This window comes from Sebastes fasciatus, chromosome 5, assembly GCF_043250625.1.
Source record: "Sebastes fasciatus isolate fSebFas1 chromosome 5, fSebFas1.pri, whole genome shotgun sequence".
Classification (NCBI taxonomy): Eukaryota; Metazoa; Chordata; class Actinopteri; order Perciformes; family Sebastidae; genus Sebastes; species Sebastes fasciatus.
In genome coordinates, this window is record NC_133799.1 from 3108589 (window position 1) to 3135499 (window position 26911).

The 26911-nt window shown below is 45.8% G+C and overlaps 1 protein-coding gene across 12 annotated transcripts in view; it reads left to right on the forward strand.

The window, feature by feature from the left end:
- The window catches only part of ephb3b (eph receptor B3b), a 61872-nt gene that overhangs the window by 26340 nt on the left and 8621 nt on the right, over positions 1-26911 (forward strand). For 3 of the 12 annotated variants that reach the window (XM_074634546.1, XM_074634557.1, XM_074634549.1), the window contains exons 2-12: positions 5303-5367; positions 10468-11140; positions 15289-15444; positions 16415-16750; positions 19117-19253; positions 19884-20046; positions 21000-21108; positions 22638-22690; positions 22934-23152; positions 24936-25183; positions 25731-25946. In XM_074634546.1, the coding sequence (XP_074490647.1) occupies positions 5303-5367; positions 10468-11140; positions 15289-15444; positions 16415-16750; positions 19117-19253; positions 19884-20046; positions 21000-21108; positions 22638-22690; positions 22934-23152; positions 24936-25183; positions 25731-25946 (2375 nt within the window). The remainder of the gene's footprint in view (positions 1-5302; positions 5368-10467; positions 11141-15288; positions 15445-16414; positions 16751-19116; positions 19254-19883; positions 20047-20999; positions 21109-22637; positions 22691-22933; positions 23153-24935; positions 25184-25730; positions 25947-26911) is intronic. The other 9 variants (XM_074634552.1, XM_074634555.1, XM_074634558.1 and 6 more) reach the window with 5 other exon arrangements.

The following is a 26911-nucleotide window of genomic DNA, read 5'->3' on the forward strand; positions in this document are numbered from 1 at the left end:
CAAAAAGCAGCTGGCTCACAATGTCCTTGCTGCGATCAAAGCTTTTTTCCAACCGCTCTGCTCCCTCAGAGCCTTCCGACAGAAGAAGAACATTGTTGTGTTTATTTATCACAAGTCCCAGAGTCACCGGGCAAAAGCTGCTTGTCAGAAAATGCCTCTGCAGACACGATGAGCCAAGAAGACGGACAGAAAAAAAAACAGAAATGGCGTGCTGTTGCAACCCAAATAGCATTCAGCCCCAAGGTATCTTTTGATGAGGGGGAATAATTGAGGGGGCAGGGGCCGCGGAGGGCAAAGACTCTCGTTCATTAGACGGGGAGAGACGATACGAGAGTTAGTGAGAGGGGAAAAGAGTCCAGAGAGAAAAAATAAGGAGAGAGAAAGAGAGGTGGAAAGAGAGCTTATGTCTGAGGTATCGACGGCGTAACCCTGTTAGCGTGCACACTCGGGACAAACCTATTGTGTGACAGCCATTGTGGGATGACTGACAGTGAGTGCTAGCGGGGTGAAGTATTTGTGTGTGTGTCGATGGGGAGGAGGGGGATGAGGGGGAGGAGAGGCGAGTCCGTTCAGGAATTCCACAGAGGAATCACCTCCTTGGCCTGTCCATGTCGTGGCAACCAATTACCGTGACTCTGTGTGTGTGTGTGTGCTGAAGGGGAGGTCTCGCCATAAAATGGAGGGGGACTTCTCCTAATCATCGCACTCTGGCCCCGCACAAAGGCAAAAAGGCTGCCTGGACTATTTGAATTTGAATAGCATCTCTCCTCTCCTGCTCGCTTTTTTTTTTTTTTTTTCTCCTGTGTCTCTCTTCCTCTTTTCTCTGGATGACAAAAGCAGAGGCAACAAAAGATAGCGCAGAAAGCAATCAGGCTAATAGCGCTAATAAGTCGAGCGTGGGGTCCTCGCTCTCGGTGTTGACACATTTCACTGTTTCTGTGGCTAAACAGAGGCTCAAGTGTTTGGCAACCAGGCGGCATAGTATTTTAATGGAGTGGCTACCCCATGCCAGGTTGCCATGTGCTTGGGTCTGTTTGACTGTAGGAGAAAACAACAAAAGCGACTCGGAGGAGAGGTGGGGAGCAGATAATTAACTAGTGGAGTAGCCTGAAGGGAAGGATTTCGGGGAAGGAGTCATTAGGGGGGGGTTTGAAGTTTTTTTTTTCATTACTTTTTCTGGCTGAAAACAAAATCCCGCTGTCATCATGTTTCATTAATACGGCAGTTAACGCCAGAATGAGAAGAAGACATTTTGTTTTGGTGCTAACAGGAAGCAGCTTTTTAACATGTCAGACATCGCTCTGCGGCTCTCCAAAGTTGTCGAGACACATCCTTTAGCTCCCCTCAGTGTTTGGTTATCTTTCAGTTGTCATCTGACGGGGTCACGCTAACAAAGACGCGCATGCTAAAAAGCTCAGAGCAGTCGCGGCGAGATCCAAGCTAAATCCCTCACCTGTCTGCTCCTCGCCACCCGAGGACTTAGCCCTGAGAAAAACGACTAAACATTCCTCCCTCTCTCAATAATAGCCTTTCTTCCCCTTTTTCCTCTTTCTGCCTTTTTTTTCCTTTCTTTAAGAAGTCTGCTTGTTTGAACAAAGAAATATTTTAAGAGGCTTGTAACTATGCGTGTGTGTGTGTGTGTGTGTGTGTGTGTGTGTGTGTGTGTGTGTTGGATGTGGCCATAGGGACGAATGCTTCAGTGCCCTCCCCTGTTATTAGGCCTGCCCTGTCATTACGGGATTAGAGTGTAGGGGTTGGCTTTGCGTGTGCGTGTACGTGCCTGCATGATCTCTCTGAGCCTGTTTGTATTTCTGCATCTCTTTCTCACACGATCAGAGTTCGCAGAGAAAACAAAACCCCGACATATCCCCCCCCCCCAATGTTTGTCACGCTAATCCCAGGTGCATTTGACCTCGATCATAAATCACACTTTACTAAAAGCGATCCTCAGGTTACTCAAACAGAGACTCTCTAATTGAATAGTCTTCACGAGTCGGCGGGAGGTTGAAAAACATTCCCCCGTACCCCCGCGCGTCACATCCATCACGGCACAGCGTGAAAACACAAACGCGGATGTAGACATCGGGTAGAAAAGGAAGAGGGAAGAGGATGAAGACAAACGAAAAGAGGTCAAAGCTTTCACTTCCGAGAGAAAGAGGAAGTCGTTAGAGAAAGTGAGAGATAAGATGAAGAGAAGGAGATGGAGAAAGTGAAGCGACGGGGAATTATCCGTAGTTTCACAGGGATGATGAGAAAGAGATTGGAAAACAAATGAGGAAAAAGTGAGAGTGCGTGCGAGGAAGATGGATTAAACAGCCTTAGTGGGTTTGTGTATCCTGATCCAGTGCTATACCTCCCACATCTGCACGCTTCACTCTCACTCTGTGTGTTTGTTTTTTACGGCGGCAAATTTGCATGTTCATTTGCCTGATTTACTCTTTTTACTCTTTCTCCCCTCCAGCCTACAATCTCTCATTTACTTTATACTTCCAAGAGTTGAAAGGGTGAAGCGCTAAAAGGCAAATGAGAGCGCTCGCTGTGTGTACAGGGGAGGATCTTATAGTCGCACAATGACTGTTTCTCCCTCAACTCGTCCTTCCGGTTTTCTTTCTGTCTATTTTTCTTTTCTCTCTCTGTCGACCGGGCCCATTAGGCAAGCCGCCAGCATGGTCTTAGAAGCTTTCAAAGGTTGTTTGCTTTAAAAAAAAAATACCTCTCTCTCTTTAATCTGTCTCTCTCATCCTTTATCATCCATATAGCACGGGGTTTTGTCGGTTTAGCACACAGAAACGGTTGCTTTGTGCGTGGGCATATAGCACTTTATTCCGCTTTGTTACGTTTCCTTTATTGTGTGTGTGTGAGACTGTGCAGGTGTCTGGATTTGCTGCACGGTCATGAATATTGCAGTGCGCTACTATTGGCCCGATGTGGTATTTACACACATAAACATGCAGAGACAAATGAGCAAAACAGCTACCCGCATGCACACACAGACAGAGAGGGAGCGGCCGGGTGAGGTCGGGGTCACTCAGTGCTTTCGCTCTGGCCCATTGACTCTGGATTGGTGTTCCACTTTGGGCACAATACAGAGCTTTGCACCGAGTACACACATGCACACAATTACGCTCCCCCATACACACACGCAGAGCCGGTGAGGTTCAACAATGCAGATGCATCGAGAATGGAAGGGTTACTGCTGCACACGCACTCCCGAATGATCCACTGTCTAAACCACTGAGTCAGACTGCACATCTGTGTGTGTTTTGCATATCTATCTTTCTGCTCTCCGCCTCTCGTTCTTTCCTCTCCCCTCTTTGACCCCCCCACTGTCTGTCATTGTGTTTTACCGCGTTGTCATTTTCAGCAAGGTCAGCTCTAATGACAAGCCAACGCGACCGTACACACACGACCCAGTCATAATAATAAACAGCAGGGTGGCGGAGGTGTATAATTTCCACCACACCGGCTTATACCTGCCCGCGTAGCCGTCGGTAACAGCTCCCAAATCACACACTGTCATGGTGTGAGTCAGGGGAAGTCCCGCAGCTAATATGCGCTGACACAGTTTCGGAGATGAAAAACACTAGTAGGCCCTTGTTTGCTCAGGAGACAAACGTGGCGCGTTGCATCTGGTTACAAAGAGAGAGCTCTCTCTCTCTCTCTCGCAAAAGCAGACTGAATTTGTGATTTGTTTGAAAGCGTTTCCACTATCAGCACAGAGAGGAAAATGGGAGACAGACAGGCGAGAAAGGGAAAGGATTGTGTGCGACAAAGGTCGCAGGACTACATGATACTCACTTCACCTCCCAGAGCCACTCCCAGAGAGACACTTCTCACGGTGAAGCTTCCAGACCATTTCACCTGAGGGCAACAAGCCACAGCTACATTTGAAATGTGATTGTATGTTGGTTTTTTTTGCACAGGAAGATATTTCCCTTTGTCAGGAAGTCTCTTGCAAGTCATGTTTTCTCACAGGTGTAATAGGCGCACACGCATGTCAGGGACGTCACTCAGAGCACGAGGGGGTGGAATTCAATGGGAATTCCCAGCTGTAGGAGCATGTCGCCTCAACAGAGCGACACATAACTCACAAGGGGTCTCTGAGTTCGAGGGTTTTTGTCACCGCCGGTGCTCCTGAATGCAGCGGCGGTGGCAGCAGGTATTTGGATAAGGGAGAGGGGTGAAATCGTAGGGTTTTACTTTGCTCCCAAGTCCCGTTTCCTGTCAGCTTACCAGGAGAAAGAACAAAGAGTGAGACAGAAAACCTCAGAGATGGTGGTGGAGTAGCAAAGGGGGCGGAAGCAGGAACAATAGAACATCTCGCACTTGTTCCTCCTCATGACCAGGGACAGCTCAAGCTCACTATCTGGCAGCGGCGTTTCATCATCTTTTACTATCTTGTAGAACAGCACAGCGGTTGAGATAATAACGGTGGCTGCACAGTGCGCCTTGAGCGCCAGGTAGTAAAAGACTCAACGTTTTATAGTGTTCCTTCCCTGCTCTCACAAAGCCCGTCGTCTTTGCCAGGAGAAGCGAGACAGTGAAGAGTGGAGAGGAGAAAAGAAGGGATTTGCAGGAGAGATCCCTGTCCGCCATTTTGTGTGTATTGGTTACACGCATGTGTTTTTATGTGTGTGCCAAGAGACAGGCGTAAAAGTGTTCAAGTATTGACACAGACTGAATCCAATTGAAGTGTTTTGACCTCCGTTCTGCTCAAGAGCTCCTCTTTTGTGACACCTAAACTTTATAACCCCCCCTCTTCATTCAAGCCTTCTGTTGGGTTATATATCTTGTGGAGTTTTACAACCTGTTGCTCGCTGTATGTGTGTGGGTGTTATATCAAGTGTGTGTGTGTCGCGGTGCCCTGTGGGAAGCGGAACCGTTTCTCAGCGAGACTCGCTGTTGTTTCCTTTCCCCCCTGTATAAAAAGCAAACGTCTAATTGAGACTAATTAGCCAGACGAGGAGCTGCAGTAAAATGTCACACAATACCTCACAGATCACCCACCTAGATCTCTGCAGCCTCGCCGTCTCCCGGCCCTTCCTGTCGCACACAGACACACAGCGCTTCTTTGTCTAATTGAATCTAATATCGCTCTAAAGCCCGCGCTTTCTGCCATTCAGTTATTCACCCAGTTATCTGAGAACAAGGTTTGGTCAAAGCCTCTTATCTCTTCCGCGCGGTTCATTTTACAAGTTTTATGACACTGTTGTAAAACTATTGAAAGTTCTATTGATCTCCCCTGTCGCCCTGTTCCTCTTTGTCTGACCTGGTTGTCTTCTTTCTTTGCTTCCGTTCACAGAGACGCTGATGGACACGAAGTGGGCCACGACAGAATTAGCCTGGACTGCGCACCCTGAGACCGGGGTGAGCTCACTGTGCAGTGTGTGTGTGTGTGTGTGTGTGTGTGTGTTGTGTGTGTGTGTGTGTTTGTACTTGCATGCCTTGTAAGACTGATTTATTAATGGCGACACAGATGGTAGAAGAGAACAGAGAAGTGTGTACACAACATAACTGGATTTGTATTTATAATTTAAATTCACATATATGTTCATTTGAGACAGTAACTCTGAGTCTGTGCTTGTATTCAAGGGGTCCATTCAGTGTTGAGTGTGCATGTCTTGGAAGTCAAATAGTCCGGTAACACTTCTTTTTACAGGTCTGCAAATTTCATGGTAATTAGTTAATAATTGGCAATTAACCTATTTGAAATTTCTTTGGAATTACAGCCAAATTACCCCAATATGTACCCCAAAATGTATCTAAAATTACTTTATTATAAACACAATTTAATAATTATATGCTAAAATAGCATATAATCGTTAAAATAGGGCCCTTAGGCTTGAGAAGTGGCTGTGCGCTGCTCTTCATTGGAGGTGGAAAACTAATAGAAGACACTTCTGATCAGGCACAAATCTCCCCATTGTGTGACTTATTGTCTACACAAATGTAACCTGGTATTTAATGTCATGATTCAGGGAGTTATTTTAAGAAATTTCAAAGAAGATATTTGCTATTTATTATCTATTTACCAGCAGACATGGAAATAAATCATATCAGTTAACTTTGTATTCTTGTCCTGGAAATGTATTCAATAAATTACCAGCTATGTATTACTGCTTATTGGGAAATAGCGGAATATAATTCTTGTATCATGTTTTAATAGATATATATTAATAATAATAAAAGTCCAGAGCTAAGTCCCAAGACAAGACAGCCAAACAAAGTATTTTTTTAATACATTTTGATGTAAATATTGGGTTAATTTGGCAGTAATTCCAAAGAATATACTTACAAATACTTTCTAATTATCACCAAATTACCATGAAATTTGCATTACCAATAGTCCTGCACACCCTCATTTGCAAATCCCTCAATAGGAAATGTTTTGGGATTCAACATGTTGCGCTTTTTAGCAAGCGGAAAAAGATACACTGCAATCCAATTTCACTGTCCCGCCCAGTCACAGATGTTCCCAGTGCACTTAAAAACGCCAGTTTCCTCATGAACTAACCCTTTAAACACTAAAATATCTCTTGCCATTGACCCATTGAACGCCCCGGCATCCAAATCTACCACACACAAAGTGCCAGTGACAGCCCCGTCTTGCTTTCCCATGTGGTCCCCCACAATGGCCAAAAGAGGAGCAGAAAGAGTCTTGACCCCTCCTCAGCTACACTTCAAAGACCCCCAGCGCTCCTCCCCTCGCCTTTTGTGCGCCCTCTGACTTGGCCCTTGTGTTTTCGAAGTTGGGCCCCGCATTTTTTTATATTTTGTTTTTACCCCGCGCTTTGCAGGGACATTCCACCCCAGCTGTTGGAAGTCGGCCCACCCTCCTCACTCTCCCTTTCCTTTACTTCCGAGTAACTAAGCACTAATGAAGCCAGACACACTAGCCACCTCAGCTGCAACAATCAGCAGGACAAACGCCCTCACAGCCCTTCGTGCCCTCCTTCCCCTTCGCCCCCTTCCCTCTTCCCATCCGTCCATCTTCCTCCGCCCCCCTCCTCCTCCTCCTCCTCCTCCTCGTTAAGATACAATGCAACGGCGATGGTCCCACCGGTCCCATGCAGAACGCCTCCCTGTTTCTTTTCCAAGCAAACCCGCAACAGATGCTCCTTTTCAATAGATATACATACAGTGGAGAGCCTTTAGCACTCCAGATTTCCCACATTACCCACCAAAAGACTGGAGATGAGTTTCCAGGTTTTTGTCTTTTTTGTTTTGTAGCAGAATACGCCACAGACGGTGGTTGTCCCTGAGTTATCTTTCGACCGATCCTCCCTGTTGTCTCGTCTCTGTCTTTATGCACAAACATATTGTGCGTGCGTTCATTAGTATGCTTTTGAGGTCTTGCAACGGGAGCGTCGCAGCCTGTTTTTTGTTACGGGTGACGAGTGTTAAAGAGGAGACGATACAGCGGTTGAGAGGACAAACAAAACAACGTACAGCGAGAGCTGGAAGGCAGGGGAAGAGCAGCGAGACTAAATAAAATCAACAGAAATGTCCATGCAAAGACAGGTAGAAGGGAGACGACACATAAGAGAGAGAAAAAAAATACATTTCTAAGAAAAAATGTGAGAAAAAGAGCCACTCACAAACTCTACACACTCTCCCAGGGATGCTGTCCAGTCAAGTCTGAGTCACAGTGTTTTTTCACACAGTTGCACAACACATACAGATAAAGCATCAGACATAAAGCTACAAACATAGTGAAATCCAGAGACAACCAGTGTATAAGTGCTACTATTAATGCCACCACTCTTGGTGTAAAAGAGAGGTGTGAGAGCCATTTGTGATGGTGTATCTGTGAGAGCACTCAATTATTGATATGTGCAAGCCTTCACATACTATGTGAGTGCATGTGTGTACATGTATTCTTTCACCTCTGTGTCTTCACTTTGGTATGTGGATCTCTTTGTCTCACTGTCTGTATTAATAGCCTGTAGCATCTGTGCATCATGCATGTCTCTGTATAGGTGTGTGTCAGTGTGTGTGCATGTAGACACCTATCTCTAGTTGCACTGGTGTTGTTGCTTGGATTTTCACAATGTCTCCCTGTATTGTGTGTGTGTGTGTGTGTGTGTGTGTGTGTTTGTCCAGATACCATATCATTTATCTTCCAAAACAGATGGGTCATGGAAGGGGAATTCCACTTCATAGCAAGGCTTCAGACCTGGAACGACACCCAAAGGGGTTTCCATAACCATGCACTAACAATATGCCCAGCTAGTTAGCTTGTGGAGATAATAACTGTTGTTAGAGCATCGCCGTCTGCTTCACAGACCCCCAGCACGATAAAACATGTTGTGAACAAGCTAAAATGTCTTCAAAATTAGCCTCGGAGAGCTTATTCATACTGACAACAAACAGAAAAATGAAAGCACACAAAAGCTTGTGTGGGCTACAGCCTTTCAGCTAATGCCTAAAGCTACTAATACTAGTTTACCTTAGTTGCCGTCATGGTTGCTAACCGTTCACCTTGAATTCATTTAAGCTTGATGAATGAAAGTTGTCCATAAAGACGTCTTAAACTACTGCAACACAGCATGCGTCACCTTAGTTTGGACCTTCAAGGAGTGCGTCACAGAAGCAACACTTTTAATAGGCTATAGGCCTATAAGCCAAGTATACTTAGACTTTTCTGTATACTTGTCAGTATGAGCCAAGTATACTTAGACTTTTCTGAATACTTGTCAGTATGAGCCAAGTGTACTTATATATATATATATATATAATTTTTTGTTAAGTATATCTTTGATAAGTACTGTGCATAAAAAGTAAACTGAAAGTATAGTCCTGGTAAGGGTGTTCATTGTCATCTGAGAGTAAAATCTTAAGCTTTGGAAAGGACAAAGAGAAAACGGAGTGGATCGCAAATCTTGCATAACGATTCATCTTGTTGGAAATCGATGCCAAGAAACTTGACCCTTTTTTCACATGACCTATTTAATTCATTCGGGCTTGGTAAGCAGGCGCTCAGAGTGTTTGGCCACTGGTGCGTGTCCCGTGGGGGGGATGACCTCTCTCAGAACACACACACACACACAAACACACCTACACATACATACTATATCAAACAGAGCGAGTAAACACCCGGACAGACAGACTCACACAAGCGTATTTAAACAAACATGCACAACCTCACACACCCACAAACACTTGGCTCCTTTGCAGCGGGTGATTTATTACACTGAACTAAATAGCCATTGACACTCCATGCTTTTAGCCATCCCATTGACCTGGCCGGTGATTATCGATTCCCTCTGGTCGCTTCCTCCTTCGCAACTCGCTCTCGCCGGACCATCATTTTAATGCAGCGGTCAGAGCTACGCCCATTCTCCCTCTTTCTCCATCCTGGCCTCCAGGGTCTTGGATGAATAGACTTGTCTCCACCACATCCATATCACAGCCTCAATTCAGATGCTCAGATGGAAACAACTGGCTCTGGAGAACAAATTGGTGCCTTTATGCCAGAGTTTTAAAACGTTCCGGGGAATTTTCGGTCCCCAGAATGCAACCATAGACATTTAATTTGTCATAGATGTGTCTTGGCATTTAACCATTCTAGTCTCAGGGTGGCTGAGTGATGAAGACCATCCTGTAAATAGAAGGTCACAGGTTCAATCTCATTGATTTAGGTAGCAAGTCTAATGATAGCCATGTAAAGTAGAACAACTGCACTCCAGCTTGTATTCCTTTGTCTAGTTTTATTTTGTTCCTTCTCATGTCTCCTTTTAAATGCTTTAATGCATTGCCATGCAGTATGCAAATCACTTATTTGAAAGGTGCCATGCAAATAACATCGCCAGGCCTTGGCTTAGGCTAAAAAAATAAATGTTTGTCTGATAGGAAAAGGGGAGCAGATCCCTCAGCACACGCTCACAAAGATATATTATACACACAGGAATCGCTATTTGAAGTGAAATGATTTAATCGTGGTGTCCTCATTCTAGATTGAAGAACGCATTAGATTACAGCGTCTCACAGCAAAGCTTTTGCAGTCTAGTTTGCTCGCGCTCATTTAATGAAGCTGGTAATCAAAGTTTAGAAAATTTAATCCCATTTTATCCCGTGTAATTCACCCCCTGGGTACTGTAGTAGCATTGAAAGATGTAGAGGAGCGTAAAAAAAACGAAAATCATGAAGGTTAACCGGCGTCTTCATTAGAGGACGTTGCGATCATTGCTCTGTAATTGAAGCGTAATTGGTTGTGAAGCAATGTGTGGCTGCTGCTTCCAAACAGATATGAGGTAAACATGCTGTGGTGGCTCGGTGGCGAGGAGGTGACAGGTTGCCGTAATTGAGATGAATTTGCAGTCCTCGTCCCTGGCTTTTTGCTCCACTAAACAGAAGTGAAAAGGGAATATCATTGAAAATGCCCAAAAAGCACAAAAATGTCTGAGTTTCTGTCAAAGATATCAATACACATTTACAGCCTCTGATCTTTTTTTTCCTCTGTTTCAGTGGGAAGAGGTGAGTGGCTACGACGACGCCATGAACCCCATCCGGACGTACCAAGTCTGCAATGTACGAGAGCTCAACCAGAATAACTGGCTACGCAGTGACTTCATCCCACGGAAGGATGTGCTGCGTGTATACGTGGAGATGAAATTCACGGTGCGCGACTGCAACAGCATTCCCAACATCCCAGGTTCCTGCAAGGAGACCTTCAACCTCTTCTACTACGAGTCGGACTCAGACTCGGCCACAGCCACCAGCCCTTTCTGGATGGAGAACCCTTATGTGAAGGTGGACACTATTGCCCCAGATGAGAGCTTTTCCATGCTCGAGACCGGGCGGGTAAACACAAAAGTTCGAAGTTTCGGGCCGCTGTCCAAAGCAGGGTTCTACTTGGCCTTCCAGGATCTCGGCGCTTGCATGTCGCTCATCTCGGTGAGGGTCTTTTACAAGAAGTGCTCCACCACCATCGCCAACTTTGCTGTTTTCCCAGAGACGGCGACTGGGGCCGAGGCAACCTCCTTGGTCATTGCGCCGGGGACTTGCGTCCCCAACGCACTGGAGGTGTCCGTGCCGTTGAAGCTCTATTGCAACGGAGATGGCGAGTGGATGGTTCCCGTAGGAGCCTGCACCTGTTCGTCTGGCTTTGAACCAGCCATGAAGGAGACCCAGTGTCAAGGTGAGTGTTTTCACAACAGGTATTTTAGGTCTGCCCAAGATTTTATTATTCAGCGTTTGCTTTGGTGGATTAATCTAGAGGTTAGAGAGACATACTACAGCAGGGTACAGAAGGTTCAAACCCAAACTGACCCACAGAAAGTCAATGAATCTTTACAAATCTACAGAACAGTGTTACATTTGCATTAGGGCTGTCAAAGTTAATGCGATAATAACGCATCAACGCAAATTTGTTTTGATGCCACTAATTTCTTTAACGCATTAACACAATCAATCTTTCGGAGGCTGTAGCGGGCTCACTTTTAAAGCTAGAGTGAAGATACCGGTATCATATGAAACTAGAAACTAGACTAGCTCCAAACTTGCGCTACATTTTGGTGAGGAAAAACTGTCATGACCATTTTCAAAGGGGTAGCTTGACCTCTGACTTCAAGATATGTGAATGCAAATGGGTTCTAGGGGTACCCACGAGTCTCCCCTTTACAGACATACAACTATATCATTGTTTTGTGTTGTTAATTGATTTCCCATAATAAATATGTACATATATTTGCATAAAGCATAAAGCACATTTGCCCACTCCCATGTTGATAAGAGTATTAAATACTTGACAAATCTCCCTTTAAGGTACATTTTGAACAGATACAAAATGTGCGATTAATTTGCAATTCAATATTTTAATCGATTGCCAGCCCTAATTTGCATTTTAGGCACATAGCATCTGATGGTTCTATGCATGGTGAATTACAATGAGTGAGTAGCAAGGGGTCAAAGTCTCGCTGAAGGACGCTTCATGCTGGACAAATGGCTGTTGTGAACACACACTGATTGTTGGAGAGATTGAGCCGCTATTGTTTTGGCTACAGGTTACAGCCTCTATCACCAGATTGTCCAGCTGCCATATTATTATGAGGCCATTTATATGCCTTGTATTCTTTGACACATTAATCCAATGACTACAAGGCAGAATAATACACACTAGATGACACCGTCAGCATGCAGCCGTTCACCCCTCCGACCTCGGTTTTTGCTTGGCAGCTGGTCGCTAAATAAATGGAAAAGCTGTCTGTTTCTGAGAGGCCCTATGATGGTTTCAGGTCTGATGGAAAACATGACGGGTTCACGGAGGTTGAGAGCAAGGTGAATTTAAACAGCGAGGTCCCGACGGAAATGGAGTGCAGGTGACAGCGCAGGAGGAGAGCGAGCGATAAATGGAAAATGTGTGTGTGTGTTGAAGGGTATGGGGGCGTAAAATTAGGGTTAGGGTGTGCAGGTCAAACGGAGACAGCAGAGAGAGAGAGGAGCTGGCAGGGTTATTTATCAGCGGGGTTGAACGTTAGGTGTCTGTGCATGTACAGTCTGTGTGTGGTTTGCCCGCCTGGGTTCAGAGGGCTCATTCTTCTCCTGATAGCAGTGAGAGATGAGACTGAGAAGACCTTTAAGTTAAGCACCCATGCTGGTGATCAGCCAGAGAGCAGGTGGATACTTTACACCGGCAGCTTCTAGCAGATCCTAAATATGTGCACTCACCTTTAGAAAGGAGTAGGTGTGAGAGAGAGCGTAGTAAATCTAAAGCATGGTGTATGTGGTTAAAAACTCATTTGTTTGCTCCTTGGCAGCTCAAGGTTAAAGCCCTGGCGACTGGGTCCTGATAAAACGTACTCTAATCAAGCCTCACTGGAAACCACAAGGGATAAATCTCCCTCTCTTCTCAGGTCCACTCCTCTCCATACTCATTTCCCATCATCCTTTCGCCGTGACTCTTCTTTTTTTTTCTGCTGTTCTGTCCTCATTCAAACATGCACCTCACCACCTTTCTCAGAACTAGTCTTTACCTCTCCTTCTTCCGTTCCTTCTTGATCTCTCTCATTAAAACACCACCAGAGTTACAGTAAGGATGTCAGCCACAATCGATGAGCCTTTTTGCCTTTCCACTCATTTGCTGCACATTTTTCACCCCCAATATTCTTTACTTTCCTCTTCATGCTCCACACTTTCCAATTTCAGCAGCATACATTCTAATCAGTTCCTTAAGCTCTGTGTTCTGCATGAACATAGAGCTTAGGATAAGACACAGGGGAGTGGGAAAGGAGGGGTGGGGGAAAAAGCGCCTGCAGGATTAGCATTTTCTATGCCTCCACCTCTTCCACCTCTCCCTCCCTCTTTCCCTAGCCCCTTGTCTCTCTTTCTTCCTCATTCTTTAGCGGTTCCTCTAAGGGGGGAATTGATGAAAGGAAGAGGATGACCCCTTTACTCACTGGAAGTGATTGATCAGCACTTTCAGCCCTTCCCCTGGAAAAAGAGCTCCTTTTAATGGGAATGCTCCATCAACACCTTTCGTTAGGCCAACATGTTCAAAAACTAACACTGTCATCCCCGGGGGGGTTGAGAAATTGCTTGTAGTTTACTTTGTGTGAACTCAAATGAACTTGGTCACGATACCAAATCGAAGAAGTTGTTCTCCCACCTGGTAAATCTCGAGGTCGTTTCTTATCTGTTTACCGAACAGTACTTCCTGTTAGCCAGTGGTGTGGATGACTCTGATTAATGGTGGAAGAACAAATACACTCAGCGCTAATGTACACGGTGCAGTCGACTGGTGGTTTTGTGCTAATATTGAGCTTTCAAGAAAAACACTGGGAAACAGCAGGGGCAGGAAGTGGTCTGCTGGAGATCTGACCTCCAACCTTGGTTGTTGTTTTTTAACTGGGAGCGAAAAAAACAAACCCGGGAGCTATGGCGATGATTATCATTCAGAGGGACAAACATAGCGGTGTGTCCTTGACGTTGACGAGCTAACGCACTACTGGGTCAGCTAATCAACTGGCCCCTGTAAACTTCTCCTGTCTCACCTGCTCTCGTCTTGTTTTTATTAAGCACTGCGGCAAACTCATTCATCTTTTAACGAGACAGTTTATCAAAGATATGGAGCCTTCCAAAGTCTTCTGGATCACAGCGCCGCCGTCAGTGTTTCCCCTGCACGTCTGCAACTTATCACCTGAGTTGTAAACTTCCAAACAGCGGCTATAAATGGAGATAGGGCATTCACAAAGGGCAGCAGTGTTTTCATCTGATTAACTAGGTCTTCACCAATCGACACCAGTGCTGAAGGGAGTTTTTTGTAGGTTTGTAAAAGGGAGTGATCTCAAAGACAGAAGGATGCAGACAAAAGTCTCATAACACTAAATATATGGAAGTGACTTGCAGCCAGGACAGTGTGTGTGTGTGTGTGTGTGCATGTATTACTGATGTTGTGGGGACATACATCTGTTCACACAGCCACATTGTGGAGACTCTCCTTTCTTTTGGGGAAAAAATGCAAGTCCCCATAATGTAAATCATTACATTTTAGGATGAAGACTTGGTGTAAGGTTAAGTTTAGGTTACGGTTAGGGTTAGGCAAGTAGTGGTTATGGTTTGGTTAAGTCTCCAGGTCAATGTAATGTCCTCTAAAGTGATAGAAACATGACTGTGTGTGTGTGTAGACATGTATCTTTGCACAGTCGTGCCCAGACTCATGTTTGTGTATACACCTCAGTATGTGTTATGTGTGCCTCTCTGATTCTCTGTGTGCTTGTTGTTCATATGCATTTCATAAAAGCCTGAATTCAGATGAAAGCACCATGCCGGCGTTTTGGCTCTGAGGGTCGTGTATGTAATTTGGGTTGACAGTCTCATCGTGTGAGCATGGGTTTATGCAAACAGCTACATGCTGCTCAAAAAGCCCCTTTTCCCACTACAGTTTGCCAGAGATGAACCCTCCATAAGGGGAAAAAGGGAACATGTGGGCTTGAGGGGACGAAAACAAATCATGTCCATGTGCACACATGGACATAAACAAACACACGCTAAACACATCAAATACACTTTTTTAGTCATTTTTGCCAGTGAGCTGTTACTATACAAATGTTCCACTATAGTTAAGACGTTACATGTTGTAGTAAATGCTTGCATACTAAAGATAAGGATTAGTGAAAGCAAAATGTAGCATTTTTATTTTTAGTGGCCTACTGCCCATTTAGAAAATGTGACCAACACAAATGTAATATAAGTGGAGCAAAAGTAGTTTTACCTCAAATTGTTATATGCAATCGTCACTATTACTCATTCACACTTTCCTTTCTCCATTTTTCTCTCTTTTGCCATCAGCTTGCAGCCCTGGCACCTTCAAGTCCAAACAGGGAGACGACTTCTGCTTGCCCTGTCCAGCCAACAGCCGTGCCACCTCAGGAGCAGCCAGCGTTTGTGCCTGTCGAAACGGTTACTACCGCTCAGACACCGATTCTCCCGATGCCCCCTGTACCAGTAAGTAAAGACTGCTTTCAATCGACTGGATAGCATCAGCATGTTTTAAAGTCATACTGATCATGTGAAATGTTGTTTTTAAAACCAGACAAAAATAGATTTATACCTCATATTCAGACCTTATTCAAATGTATTGTTTATTGACTGTGTGGTAAATGTTCTCCCGAACTTCCCCCTTTGAATTGTGCCCTCGATGGCTGATAAAAGCCCTCACGAGTATGTTCCCACCACGCCACACGGATGGCAAACAAGCCTGCTTGCTTTCCCAACGTTATCCGAAATGCTATCATCCACCCCCTCCACCGCCCGCTTCTCTGAAGTCTATCTGTTCTCGATGCTGCCACCCTTTTGCAGACAGACAGACAGTGAAGGAATTTTACTAGCAGCAGTGCCTTCGTTAAGAGCAAACGCTCACACGTAGGAGCTAATTCATTCGCTGGTGTAGAGAGAAGAAGATCCTTTTTTTCTGTTGCTGGGGTGGGGGGCTGATTCTCCCACAGTGCAGTGAAAGATAAGGCTCCGGTAATTGGATAAGAATTGCCAAGGCTCTGCCAATAGTTTGTCTCGCTCGTCCCCCCCAGCACTTCACACACACACAGACACACAGTGGAAATGAGCATGCAATTCAAATTTGAACTCCTGTCCTCTTTGAAGAACTGCTGGAACAGACTCTTGTTATGTGGAAGGAAAAAAAATGTTCTAGTTAATGCATGAAAAATGTCCTAATACCACAGCACAAGGCAAATTCTTGGGTCGTGAATTGTGTTGATAGCAGCTATGGAATAATGAATGTACTGTATGTGTGTATAATGATATGTAAAGTGTGTTTTGCAATCTGTCTATTGTCAGTATGTCTCTGCGCTGTCACCAAGACAAATTTCTTAACACCTATTGTGCATGGAGATTAAATTCACCCTCGTTCCAAACCTATTTTCCTCATCTCATCCACGCTTTACTTTCCATTTTGCAGCTGTCCCTTCTTCACCGCGCAGTGTCATCTCCAGTGTGAACGAAACCTCGCTGGTGCTGGAGTGGAGCGACCCGCGTGACTTGGGCGGCCGTGAAGACATCTTCTACAACGTCATCTGTAAGAAGTGCCTACCCGAGCGGGGAATGTGCTCGCGGTGTGACGACAACGTCGACATCTCGCCGCGCCACCTGGGCCTGACCCAGCGCCGCGTTGCCGTCCGTAACCTACAAGCCCACACGCAGTACAGCTTCGAGATCCAGGCAGTCAACGGCGTTTCTAACAAGAGCCCCTACACGCCTCAGTTCTCTTCAGTGAATATCACCACAAATCAGGCCGGTAGGTTCAGCTGCAGCCTTACCTGTCAAAGATCAATATTCAACTTGTAGGCACTGCTGACTTTTCAAAGGCTGAAAAAAGACACAAAAGGATGCCAGAGAATATGTTCTGTGCTTAAGAAGTAGAGATCAATTTCTTGTGTGCATGTAGGAGTGTGTTACATGTTTTCCCTTTGAACAGGGATTGAGAAGGAAGACATTCTTCTGAATGAGCTTAGAAAAGGGACCTTTTTCACACGCCCACAGCATGCTCTGTACTAACACCGCTGCAAATAGCAATAGCGAGGCAGTGTGCATTCAAAGTGTTGAACCCTCAGTATTCGAGCTGCCCACTGCTTCCAACCCACCACTCCTCCAGCCCACAGCAACAACAGAAACTAGGCCAATGTAGCAATCAGTGCTTAGATCAGAAGATTGAAACCCAGCTGATATATACACATTATATATACATACTATACATATACATACAATACATTATTGATGAGCTATTGGATGTCTTATTCATAACACAGAGATGTACAATGTCAGGGTTAATGATTTGGGATTAAATAGGTATGTAGGTTGGTGAGAGGGTAGGTAGGTAGATTGATCAGTTTTGCAATTATTTACTGAAATCTGGCAATTTCAGTCGGTTCAGTTGACCTTAAATGGCCTCAGTACTGTTGAGCTTACCCAACACTTTAGTTCTTGTGGGTTGGTCTCTTTATTGAGATTCTCCCAGGGCTCTTAAGTTGTGCCTTGGGTGTGTTTAGTCGCTATGTTAAATTGACTATTTCTGCAGGCTTAAACAACACCAAGGATTATCCCTTGCTCCTTCCCCCATCATCTCTGTCCTCTCTCCGTGGCCTTGTCCTCCTCACCTCTAACCTTGTGTTCCTGCTCCTAAAAGATGCTTTAGGAATGCCTTCAGTTTGTGGGTCTAGGACCCAAAGGCCCTACAGGGCCCCACGTGAGGGACTCATTGTTTTACAAGGGGTACGGAACTGGGCTGACAGGGACCACTGTCCATCCTTGGGTGCTTGGGGTCAGTTGGGTGCAAAAAAAAAAAAAGAGTTGAAGAGAAAGGAGGGGGGGCAAGAGAGTGATCAGATTATCCCCTGGTGTAGTGCCCAAGACCATCCCTGCATGTGCATTCACCTTTTAAGAACCAAAATAAATACTAGGGCGGTGATAAGCCCCAGGGGCCACCTCCATGGTTACTTTAACGTCTTCTCCCGGAGGAGGGCCCCTAATCCCCTGGCTGGAGTAACCAGGGGATCTGCCTAGGAAGCATTGTCTTCTGGGGGAGAAAGAGAGACGTGGTGGGCCTGGGTGGATGGCATGGGGGGGGGGAGCAAAGAGAGAGAGAAACAGAAGGATGTCTGGCCGCAAATGCAGGCAGCAGAGGGAGAAAGGAAATGCAAGGGGGAGGATGAAAGAAACTAAAAACTGGGGATTAAAAAGCTTGAAGGAAGGGAGAGAGACTGAGAGAGCGGAGATGGAGGTCTGCGGTGGTGAAAAGGAAGATGAAAAGTGAAGAGCTTGAAGAGGACAGGGGAAATTAAAAAGGTGATTGTGTGAGTGTACGAAAAAGTGAGGAACTTTATTTTTTGAAGAGAAGGTACAAGTGGAGATTGACAGTTATGAAACAAAAGCTGAGTAGACCGTAGACTGAGAGGAGGGAGTGAGTGAGTCAGAGGTACAGAACAAGCCTGAACTTAGAAAAGAGGAAAGAGAGACAGGGAGGCAGACAGAACTTGGCCATTAATAGGCACATGTGAACAAAGCACTAAAAGCTCAGGTGGGTGGAGGGCCAGTGTGTTGTTTGCTCCTCTGTGTCCATGGACCAATGCATACCTGTCTATTTGTGTGCACATTATATAAATTATGTCTACATTGTGAGTGTGTGTATGCACAGTACATAATGCATAGGATTTGGAAAACTGAGGAAAACTATTCCCAAAAACTTCTTCAAGAGTCTGGAGCCAAAGTGCAGCAGTAGTTCAGCATGAATGCAGTTAAATGACAAGTGAAAAGTCTACATCTGTATGTGGGTGCTTGCCCCTAAGCTTGCCTGCAGTGTGTGTATGGCAGAGGGAACTGCATGTACCAGAGACTTATCCATCAGTTTTGCAGTTTGATTCTCTTGTCACAGGAGAATTAGACATCCCCTCTCCCTCCCCGCAGACTCCGGGAGGGAGAATTTGAGCGGTAGTGAGGAATGGTTCTGCATACTAACTATTGGCCAAAGCTTTTCACAAAGCCCACAGCCTAAGACTTTGTATGTGGGCTTCTGTGGACATACAAAGGGCACAGAACTTGAAAAGACATAACATAGAAAACGATAAATTAAGCGGATTTTGCTTTGTTTTGTTTTGCCCTGTGTAGCTCCGTCTGCAGTGCCCACAGTTCACCTGATGGCGGCCACAGCGAGCACCATGAGCCTGTCCTGGCTGCCTCCAGAGAAACCCAACGGAATCATTCTGGATTATGAGATTAAGTACCATGAGAAGGTAAGCGGCAATGTAAGTCAACGCCTCTAATTCAATCCAATTTCATTGACTTGCATGGTCCATGTTTCATCTGTGTTTCTGTAAATGTGGAAAACAATGCCTCTGCTGATAAACACATGGTTGCAGTGAGGCAAGTCACCAGTTCCAATCTTAGCTTGTGTGATCATCCTCCCGTACTTATTCCCCTCTTCCCGTCCCTCTATCCCTCCTTCTTTTTTCTCTCTTTCTCTCCTCCCAATCCTTTCCCATATTTCTATTATGCTCTGCCCTTTTCTGTACCCCTAATTCCATCTCTCCCTCTTGCCCTCCCTCTTATCCTCCGTCCTCTCTCAATCCATGCATTAGAAAGTTTCTGTATTTTCCCGGGGCCCAGAGAGTTGTGACTGGATCTGCCTCGGGGAGAGAACAAAGGCTCTCAGTGTATATCAGCTCTGCTTGTTGTCATGTCCTCCTCCCATTGAATTAACACACCGGCTACAATCTGTCTCTCTCGCACTTGTCTCCATATTTTTTTCACAGGCCTGCATGATTAGATTGGTGTGTAAGCGAGGGTAGAAAACCAGAGAGGGGATGTTGATGAATGACACAACACAGGGGGCTATTTAGTATTGTTTTCATCGTTGACTGTCTTTGTCTCTGCAGGATCAGGGTGAGGCCATCGCCCATACCATGACCGCCCAACGAAGCAACGCCCGCATTGAAGGTCTCAAGCCTGGTACGCCTTACGTGGTGCAGGTCCGCGCCAGAACAGTGGCCGGTTACGGCCGTTACAGCAGCCCAGCCGACTTCAGCACCAACCTGCAATGTATGTTCCTCCCTACTTCATTACCCAGGGATATATTGGGATATTTGTGGCTTAGCAGCAATACCTCTAGAATAGTGCTGTGCTTAGGTTTATGAACATAATGGAGGCTCAAAAGCTTATAGAGCTAGAAGCTACTGTGCCTAATCATGCAAGAAGACTGAAATCCTTGCAGAGACATTGACTTCTGATTTGGTGAAAATCTACCATTTCCTTGCAATCAGTCAGGGTATCAGCATCAAGCCGAAGTTATACGAGTATGCGAGGGTTCTCTGTGCGGACGTCCGTGTAACGCCAATTTGTTGAGACCACACAGCCACTACGCACTACTGCGCCAAGCGGGCAGTATAAACAGAACTACTACGCGTCCATTTGAGAGTATAAACGAGGCTTCACTCTTACTTGTACCCATTATTAAACATCCATCCATCCACTATCTGTAACCGCTTATCCCATTCGGGGTCGCGGGGGCGGGGGGGATGGAGCCCGATCCCAGCTGACATTGGGCGAAGGCGGGGTACACCCTGGACAGGTCGCCAGACTATCAAAGGGCTGACACATAGAGACAGACAACCATTCACACTCACATTCACACCTACGTGCAAATTAGGAGTCAACATTAACCAAACCTACATGTCTTTGGACTGTGGGAGGAAGCCGGAGAACCCGGAGAGAACATGTAAACTCCACACAGAACCTGCGACCCTCTTGCTGAATAGTCTATCTTGCAGTCTTCATAAATGCATGTATTAGTCTCGGGATCATGAGGGTATGGTTAACTATGTAAGATTAAGATTCTGAAGTGGGCGTGAGAGGCATATAAGCCTACAGCAAGACTTGTGGCAGAGCACACAGTGTCACAGTCTTCAGCTATACAAATGGATTGCGGCTAGTGTGGGCGTATGTTTGTGACAAGTTCTCCAAGTAACTACTTTTTTTCTCTTTGACCCCTAAAGCCGACCCTCCAAAGTCATGGCAGGAGCAGCTGCCACTCATCGTGGGATCAGCCACCGCCACCTTGGTCTTCATCATTGCAGTTGTGGTCATCGCTATCGTCTGCCTCAGGTCAGAATATAAATTCTCTTTTAGCCTCTCAAAAAGTCTGAACACGTGAAAGATGAGCATGTGTGCACTGACTCATTTACGACAGAGTATGTTCAAACAGCGAGGACTTACAGAAACATTTGTGACATTTTTTTTTTCCTTCGAAGTTGAAAAAAAAAAGAGATAGCTTCAAATGTCAACTTTGTTTGCATGTCCTCCAAACCACCCCGGAACAGTCTCAGCGGATTGCTGCGCCACCTGTGAGGCCACTGAATGCCAGATTAGCCTTCTGAATCTGTGAATAGTAAACAGCTTTGGCCAAAATGCTACTTTGCTCACTGGACACAGCATGGCGGAGCAGCTGTTGGGCCTGATAGGCCTGTCCTCGTGGCCCGGCACTCAGAATCAACTGTGCGCTTGCCCGACCACAAAGAACCCAGATGCGGCCCTGTCTGCTGGGCCCAATCGACTGGGAAGACGAGAGCGGCTGGTTGCACCTTTCAAAAAGCCTGACGCTGCATCAGCTGGGTCTAACCGCACTCGTTTATCCTTCTACCACTCATTTGTCAAGCAGCAAATGCAGTGCATGTGTGTATGTACTTGTGAAAGGCTGGCACCGACCGCCGACTAGCGCCCACTGGGTTCCCTCCACAAGCCAGTTCAGGCAGCGGCTGACAAGCGTGGGCATCGGTCACGCTAGACTGAATAATAATCTCCCTTGCTCCCCCACCTCTCCCTCTCGCTTCTTCGCTCTCTTCTATTTTCACACCGCTACATTGTGTCTCTCTCAGGGTCTCGGCTTAGCCGCTGCTCCGACTGCCACAGAAGAAAAAGAAGGAGAAAATAGTAATAAAACAAAACACAGAGCTTCGGCATATTCCGGATCCGAATTAGAATTTGAAATGAGATGCAAATCACCATCGGGTATTATTGCTCTGGTTACTGGTTAGACAACAAAGGAAGCACATTAACATGTAATTTCAACAACCCAGCCCCCACGCTCTGTCATCATCTTTGCCCCCCCCACCTCCGTGTAGGAAGATGAGGATACAGAAACTGATACGAAAAAAAGACAGAAGGGAAATGGTGAAAAAGGAAGGAGAGAATGACAGCAAGAGAGAGAGAGAGAGAGAGAGAGAGTCCACGAGGAGAAAACAAGAGGCAGAAACGAGCAGTGTGATGTCTGTAGGGCGAGAGAGGCGAGACAGCTGAGCTTGCTGTTTGAGTCTGCTTTTGTCTCGCCTGCTCATTTCGTGCGTGTACCGACAGTGAATGGCTTTCACTTGCTGCTTCACACAATGTTGTGATATCTTTTTGTTTAGGCCCGTGCTGCAGTCCCCAAGTATGAATCATTTTACCACCAGGCATTGATCCAATCTTTATCTACAGCGCATCCCTCGCTTCCCAATGTAACATCGTAGCGTGGCTACATCTCTGCAGACATTATTAGGGATCTGTTTTCTCCTCCCGCCTTTGTTCCTTTCCGGCGTTTGCACCCTGCTGTGTGGAGCACCACGTGACTCAGTTTGTGTTTTCATCTCTCTCCACAGAAAGCAGAGAAACGGTTCAGAGTCGGAGTACACAGAGAAACTGCAGCAGTACAGTAAGTCTCTTTGCTGAGATGCCCCCTCCTCTCTGCATTATTCCTATACTTCTGCTCAGTCATTAATGACTCAGCATCCCACTAAAGAATGGCTCATGCAACATGAATTGGTTTGATCATCTAGTGCATTAATAAAGTATTATAAAGGATCTATACTTGGTGGATAAAGGATATGTTTTCAGAACTTCATGGTGTTCAAATTTAGTTTGACGTCATAGATTCACTTTCCTGTTCTTGCCACTGAATCCCCTATAGTAACGCCGGGAATGAAAGTCTACATCGACCCCTTCACCTACGAGGACCCCAACGAGGCCGTGCGCGAGTTCGCCAAGGAGATCGACGTCTCCTGCGTGAAGATCGAGGAGGTCATCGGCGCAGGTAACCCACCAAAGCTCCTGAGCTACAGGGGGAAGACTGCTAGTCACCTCCAGGCCATACCGTTAGAGGACTTCACACCAAGCGGTACTTTCACTCAATTCATCGCTAGCCCTCCTCCTTGCTCCCTCCCCTCCCACACTCGCCATCTGTTAGGAACCCCTTTTCAGTCTTATAGATGTCTCCAGCACTCTGTGTTTAAAGCATTACTAGCTTTAAGTTAGCGTCACTCACAGTCCTAGCACCCTTACGTTGTTCACCATGCCATTTAGAGCAGCTGTATTACCTATTGTATGATGGATTATCATTTCACCAGTGTCCTTAAAACGGAGCCCAATCCTGGATTGAGAGAGTTAATTACAGCCCTCTTTTGTAACTTTCTATACAGAGAGACACTTTGTGTTAAGATAGAACTTTGAATATTTGCACATGAAATTCCCTTTTTTTAAATTTCACCCACATTTGAGTTCTGTGAGGTGTAATGAAAGAATTTTACACAAACCCATTACTGTACGGTTGTTACTGAAAGCCCATGTGGAGGATCTGACCCTACAGGCTTATCAAATGGGTTACATTAAATAGTTTTATGTGTAGTAGCCTTGGGATGTGTTGGGTTGTACAAAGCAATTCCTGTTACCAAGGAGCATGGCTAATATTTATCTCCTGCATCCCACTGAAATATTGATCCCCTATGGATGGGGTTGTAAGATATTAAAATGTTTCTTGTCCAGGATTGGCCGTCTCTGACCCTGCCCACTTGTTAGTGTCTTGAGAACCTCTTCAATAAAGAGTGCTTCTGCTGGATCACTATGTTTAACCCCTGTTCCTGGTATTATGTGGTTGTGTCCCCTCCTTTAGAAAACCCCCTCCTCCAACGTGATGATGTTGTAGATAGTAAAATATATGATGTATTTGATATAATTGGATAGTAATATATCTGCTCAAAAGCTGCAGGGCTGTGCCAATTGAGTTTTCTTAGCATTGTATCTGAGCCAAAATGGAGGACGTTGTGATGGCAGTGATGGGAGTCCCCTACTACTGCTTCTGCTACTACCATTACTACTGCTGCTGCTACTACTACGACAGCTCTTCTACTTCTGAGGCTACTACTTGAAACCCGTCGCTTCCCAGCATTCGCCTTTTAAAGTGACGAACCCTCAACCCCTGTCTTCCCTGTCCCCCCTCCTCTCCTCTCCCCCCTTCCTCAATCAATCCATCCCATCATCCCTCTCTCCCCTGACTTCCCCCCACATCGCTCTCATCGCCTAATTCCTCTTGCACCCTTGCACACGCTTGGTGTAGACTCTAAACGTAAAGCGTCCGCGACCCCGAGAACCCCCAAGCTTCTATCTCCACCTATGTCTTCTTCCTGTGCCCGCTTCGCCAGCAACTCTGAAGCATAGCACCCCCCCCTCCTCCACCCTGATCCTTACCCCACCTCTCCTTCTTTCTCCGCCCCCCCTCAGCTCCTCACAACCCTGCTTTACCCTTTCTTTTACGTTTGAACGTGCGTTTCTTTCAACTCTATATCATCTCACATTTTGTCATCATGCCTCACACTCACCATGCCGTTTCTTTTAATCCGTAGTTTAACAGCACAAAGTCATTGTATGCTCCCCCATCGCCACCATCCCCTGACACTGGCCTAGAGTCCTGGCTTCTCTTGCAGTTCCCCCTGTCCCACCCCTCCTGCTACCCTTCCCTGGCTCCTTGGTTCTAACCAGTTAACTGTCCCCTCTCCCCTCTTTTCCCCCACTCTCCTCCACTCTTCCGTCATGCCTCTCTCCCCTCCCTCTTTCTCTCTCTCTCTCTCTCTCCTTCTACTCCTCTTTTGCCGATTTTTCCGACTGGCTCACGTGGGCTCTTGCAGGAGAGTTTGGCGAGGTGTGCCGCGGTCGCCTCAAGCTGCCTGGGCGCCGGGAGATCATCGTAGCCATCAAGACTCTCAAGGTGGGCTACACTGACCGCCAGAGGCGAGACTTCCTGTCTGAGGCTTCCATCATGGGCCAGTTCGACCACCCCAACATTATCCGACTGGAAGGTGTGGTCACCAAGAGTCGGCCGGTGATGATCGTGACCGAGTTCATGGAGAACGGAGCGCTGGACTCATTCTTAAGGGTGAGAAAACACAACCGGCACCACAAACACATTACGCAGCTCTAATAATAGTGACTCCCTATAAAACATGAATCTGTGATTTTATCAATAATGCAACACTATCCAGCAAATAAGCCCGTCCAAATCTGCTTGATCTCGCTTTTAATTATTCACTTTCTTCGGAGCCATAAAAGGTCTTCTTAAGCTCTGCCGCAGAGCCCACAATGGTTATCTGACAAATGCCGCATTCAGGCGATAGGTGACATTTACAAAGAGCTCAGTCTCCAATGAATCACTGCCTCAAAGTCACATCATACATTGTCTGGCAGAGAAATGGGGAAGGGGGGGATGGATAGAAAAGAGAAAGACGTTACAGTGTGAAGTGATAGGAGATGAAAGATGCAGGTACGAGGACATATGCAATGAAAGTACTGTAAGAGACATTGAAAAAAAGAAAGACCGGGAGGGCAAATAAAGGTAAAAGGGAGTCTAGCATATATTCCTTTGAACATGCAACCTTGATCTACAATCCAATCTATCATTGCCATTCTCTCTCTTCCCATGCCAGCTCAATGACGGGCAGTTCACAGTGATCCAGCTGGTTGGCATGCTGCGTGGTATCGCAGCAGGCATGAAGTACCTGTCAGACATGAACTACGTGCACAGGGACCTGGCCGCCCGTAACATCCTGGTCAACAGTAATCTGGTGTGTAAGGTGTCTGACTTCGGTCTATCTCGTTTCCTCGAGGACGACCCTACGGACCCCACCTACACCAGCTCCCTGGTGAGTCACAGTGTATTAGTGTGTGTATGTGTTTGTGTATTCATGTTTGGAATCAATGTTTAAAGGTGCTACATGTAACGTTTTAACATCGATACATCACCAATTGTGTTAATTTTAGCCATTTTTTACAAATGAATCAACAGCATTGCCAAGTATATTGAAAAATGCATCTGCGTCAAGTCTGTTCCTACATGACACGACCATTATGGGTAGAAAGACAGTAGGTTTGTTTTCACTGTGGAGGGCAGGGGAAGATGGGAAAAATAAGAATATTGAAACAATGGATTTAAAAAAAAAAAGTAATGCGGCTGAATGAATGTTTATCGCTGAATTTGTGAGATTTTGGAGTCACAAAAGTAGGCCTACCTCCAAAGGGCAGAATGATGGATACTTTGATGGCTATATAGTTGTTTTGCCTGGACATGCTACTACATGTTTCCACTGAAGCTGACATTTTGCAAGATCCTTATCGTCACTTTAGGTTTAGGCAACGAAACCATTGAGTTAGGTTTAGGAAAGAACTACATAGTAAAGCTTTAACCATGCACTAAAGGGTCCCTTGCGCGGTGGTACACACGCCGACGGCCGTGACAAAGCGTCAGTATTTGACACCCTGGGAATGAAAACAGGCTGCCTATTCTCGCATGACACAACATGTAAAATTGTCAAAGCAGGTTAAGGCACATAGGATAGGGTCCTTTGAGATTGAGTATAATTGTCATAGATAAGCCTGAGCTCTGGTGTAAAGATAGGCAACCTCCTTTGGCGGACAGAAGTTTAGTTTGTGTGCTTCTAAGGGGCTCTCTTCTTCCAGTGCAACTCAGCTAAAGCCTTCTCAATATGTTACAATGTCATGGTGACAGGAAGCAATGGTGTTAATTGGGACGTGCGTTCTTGACTTTGAGAGACTTTGAGAGACAGTGCTCTAACCTCAGCAACAGTTCAGTTTGTCTGGTAGTTATATG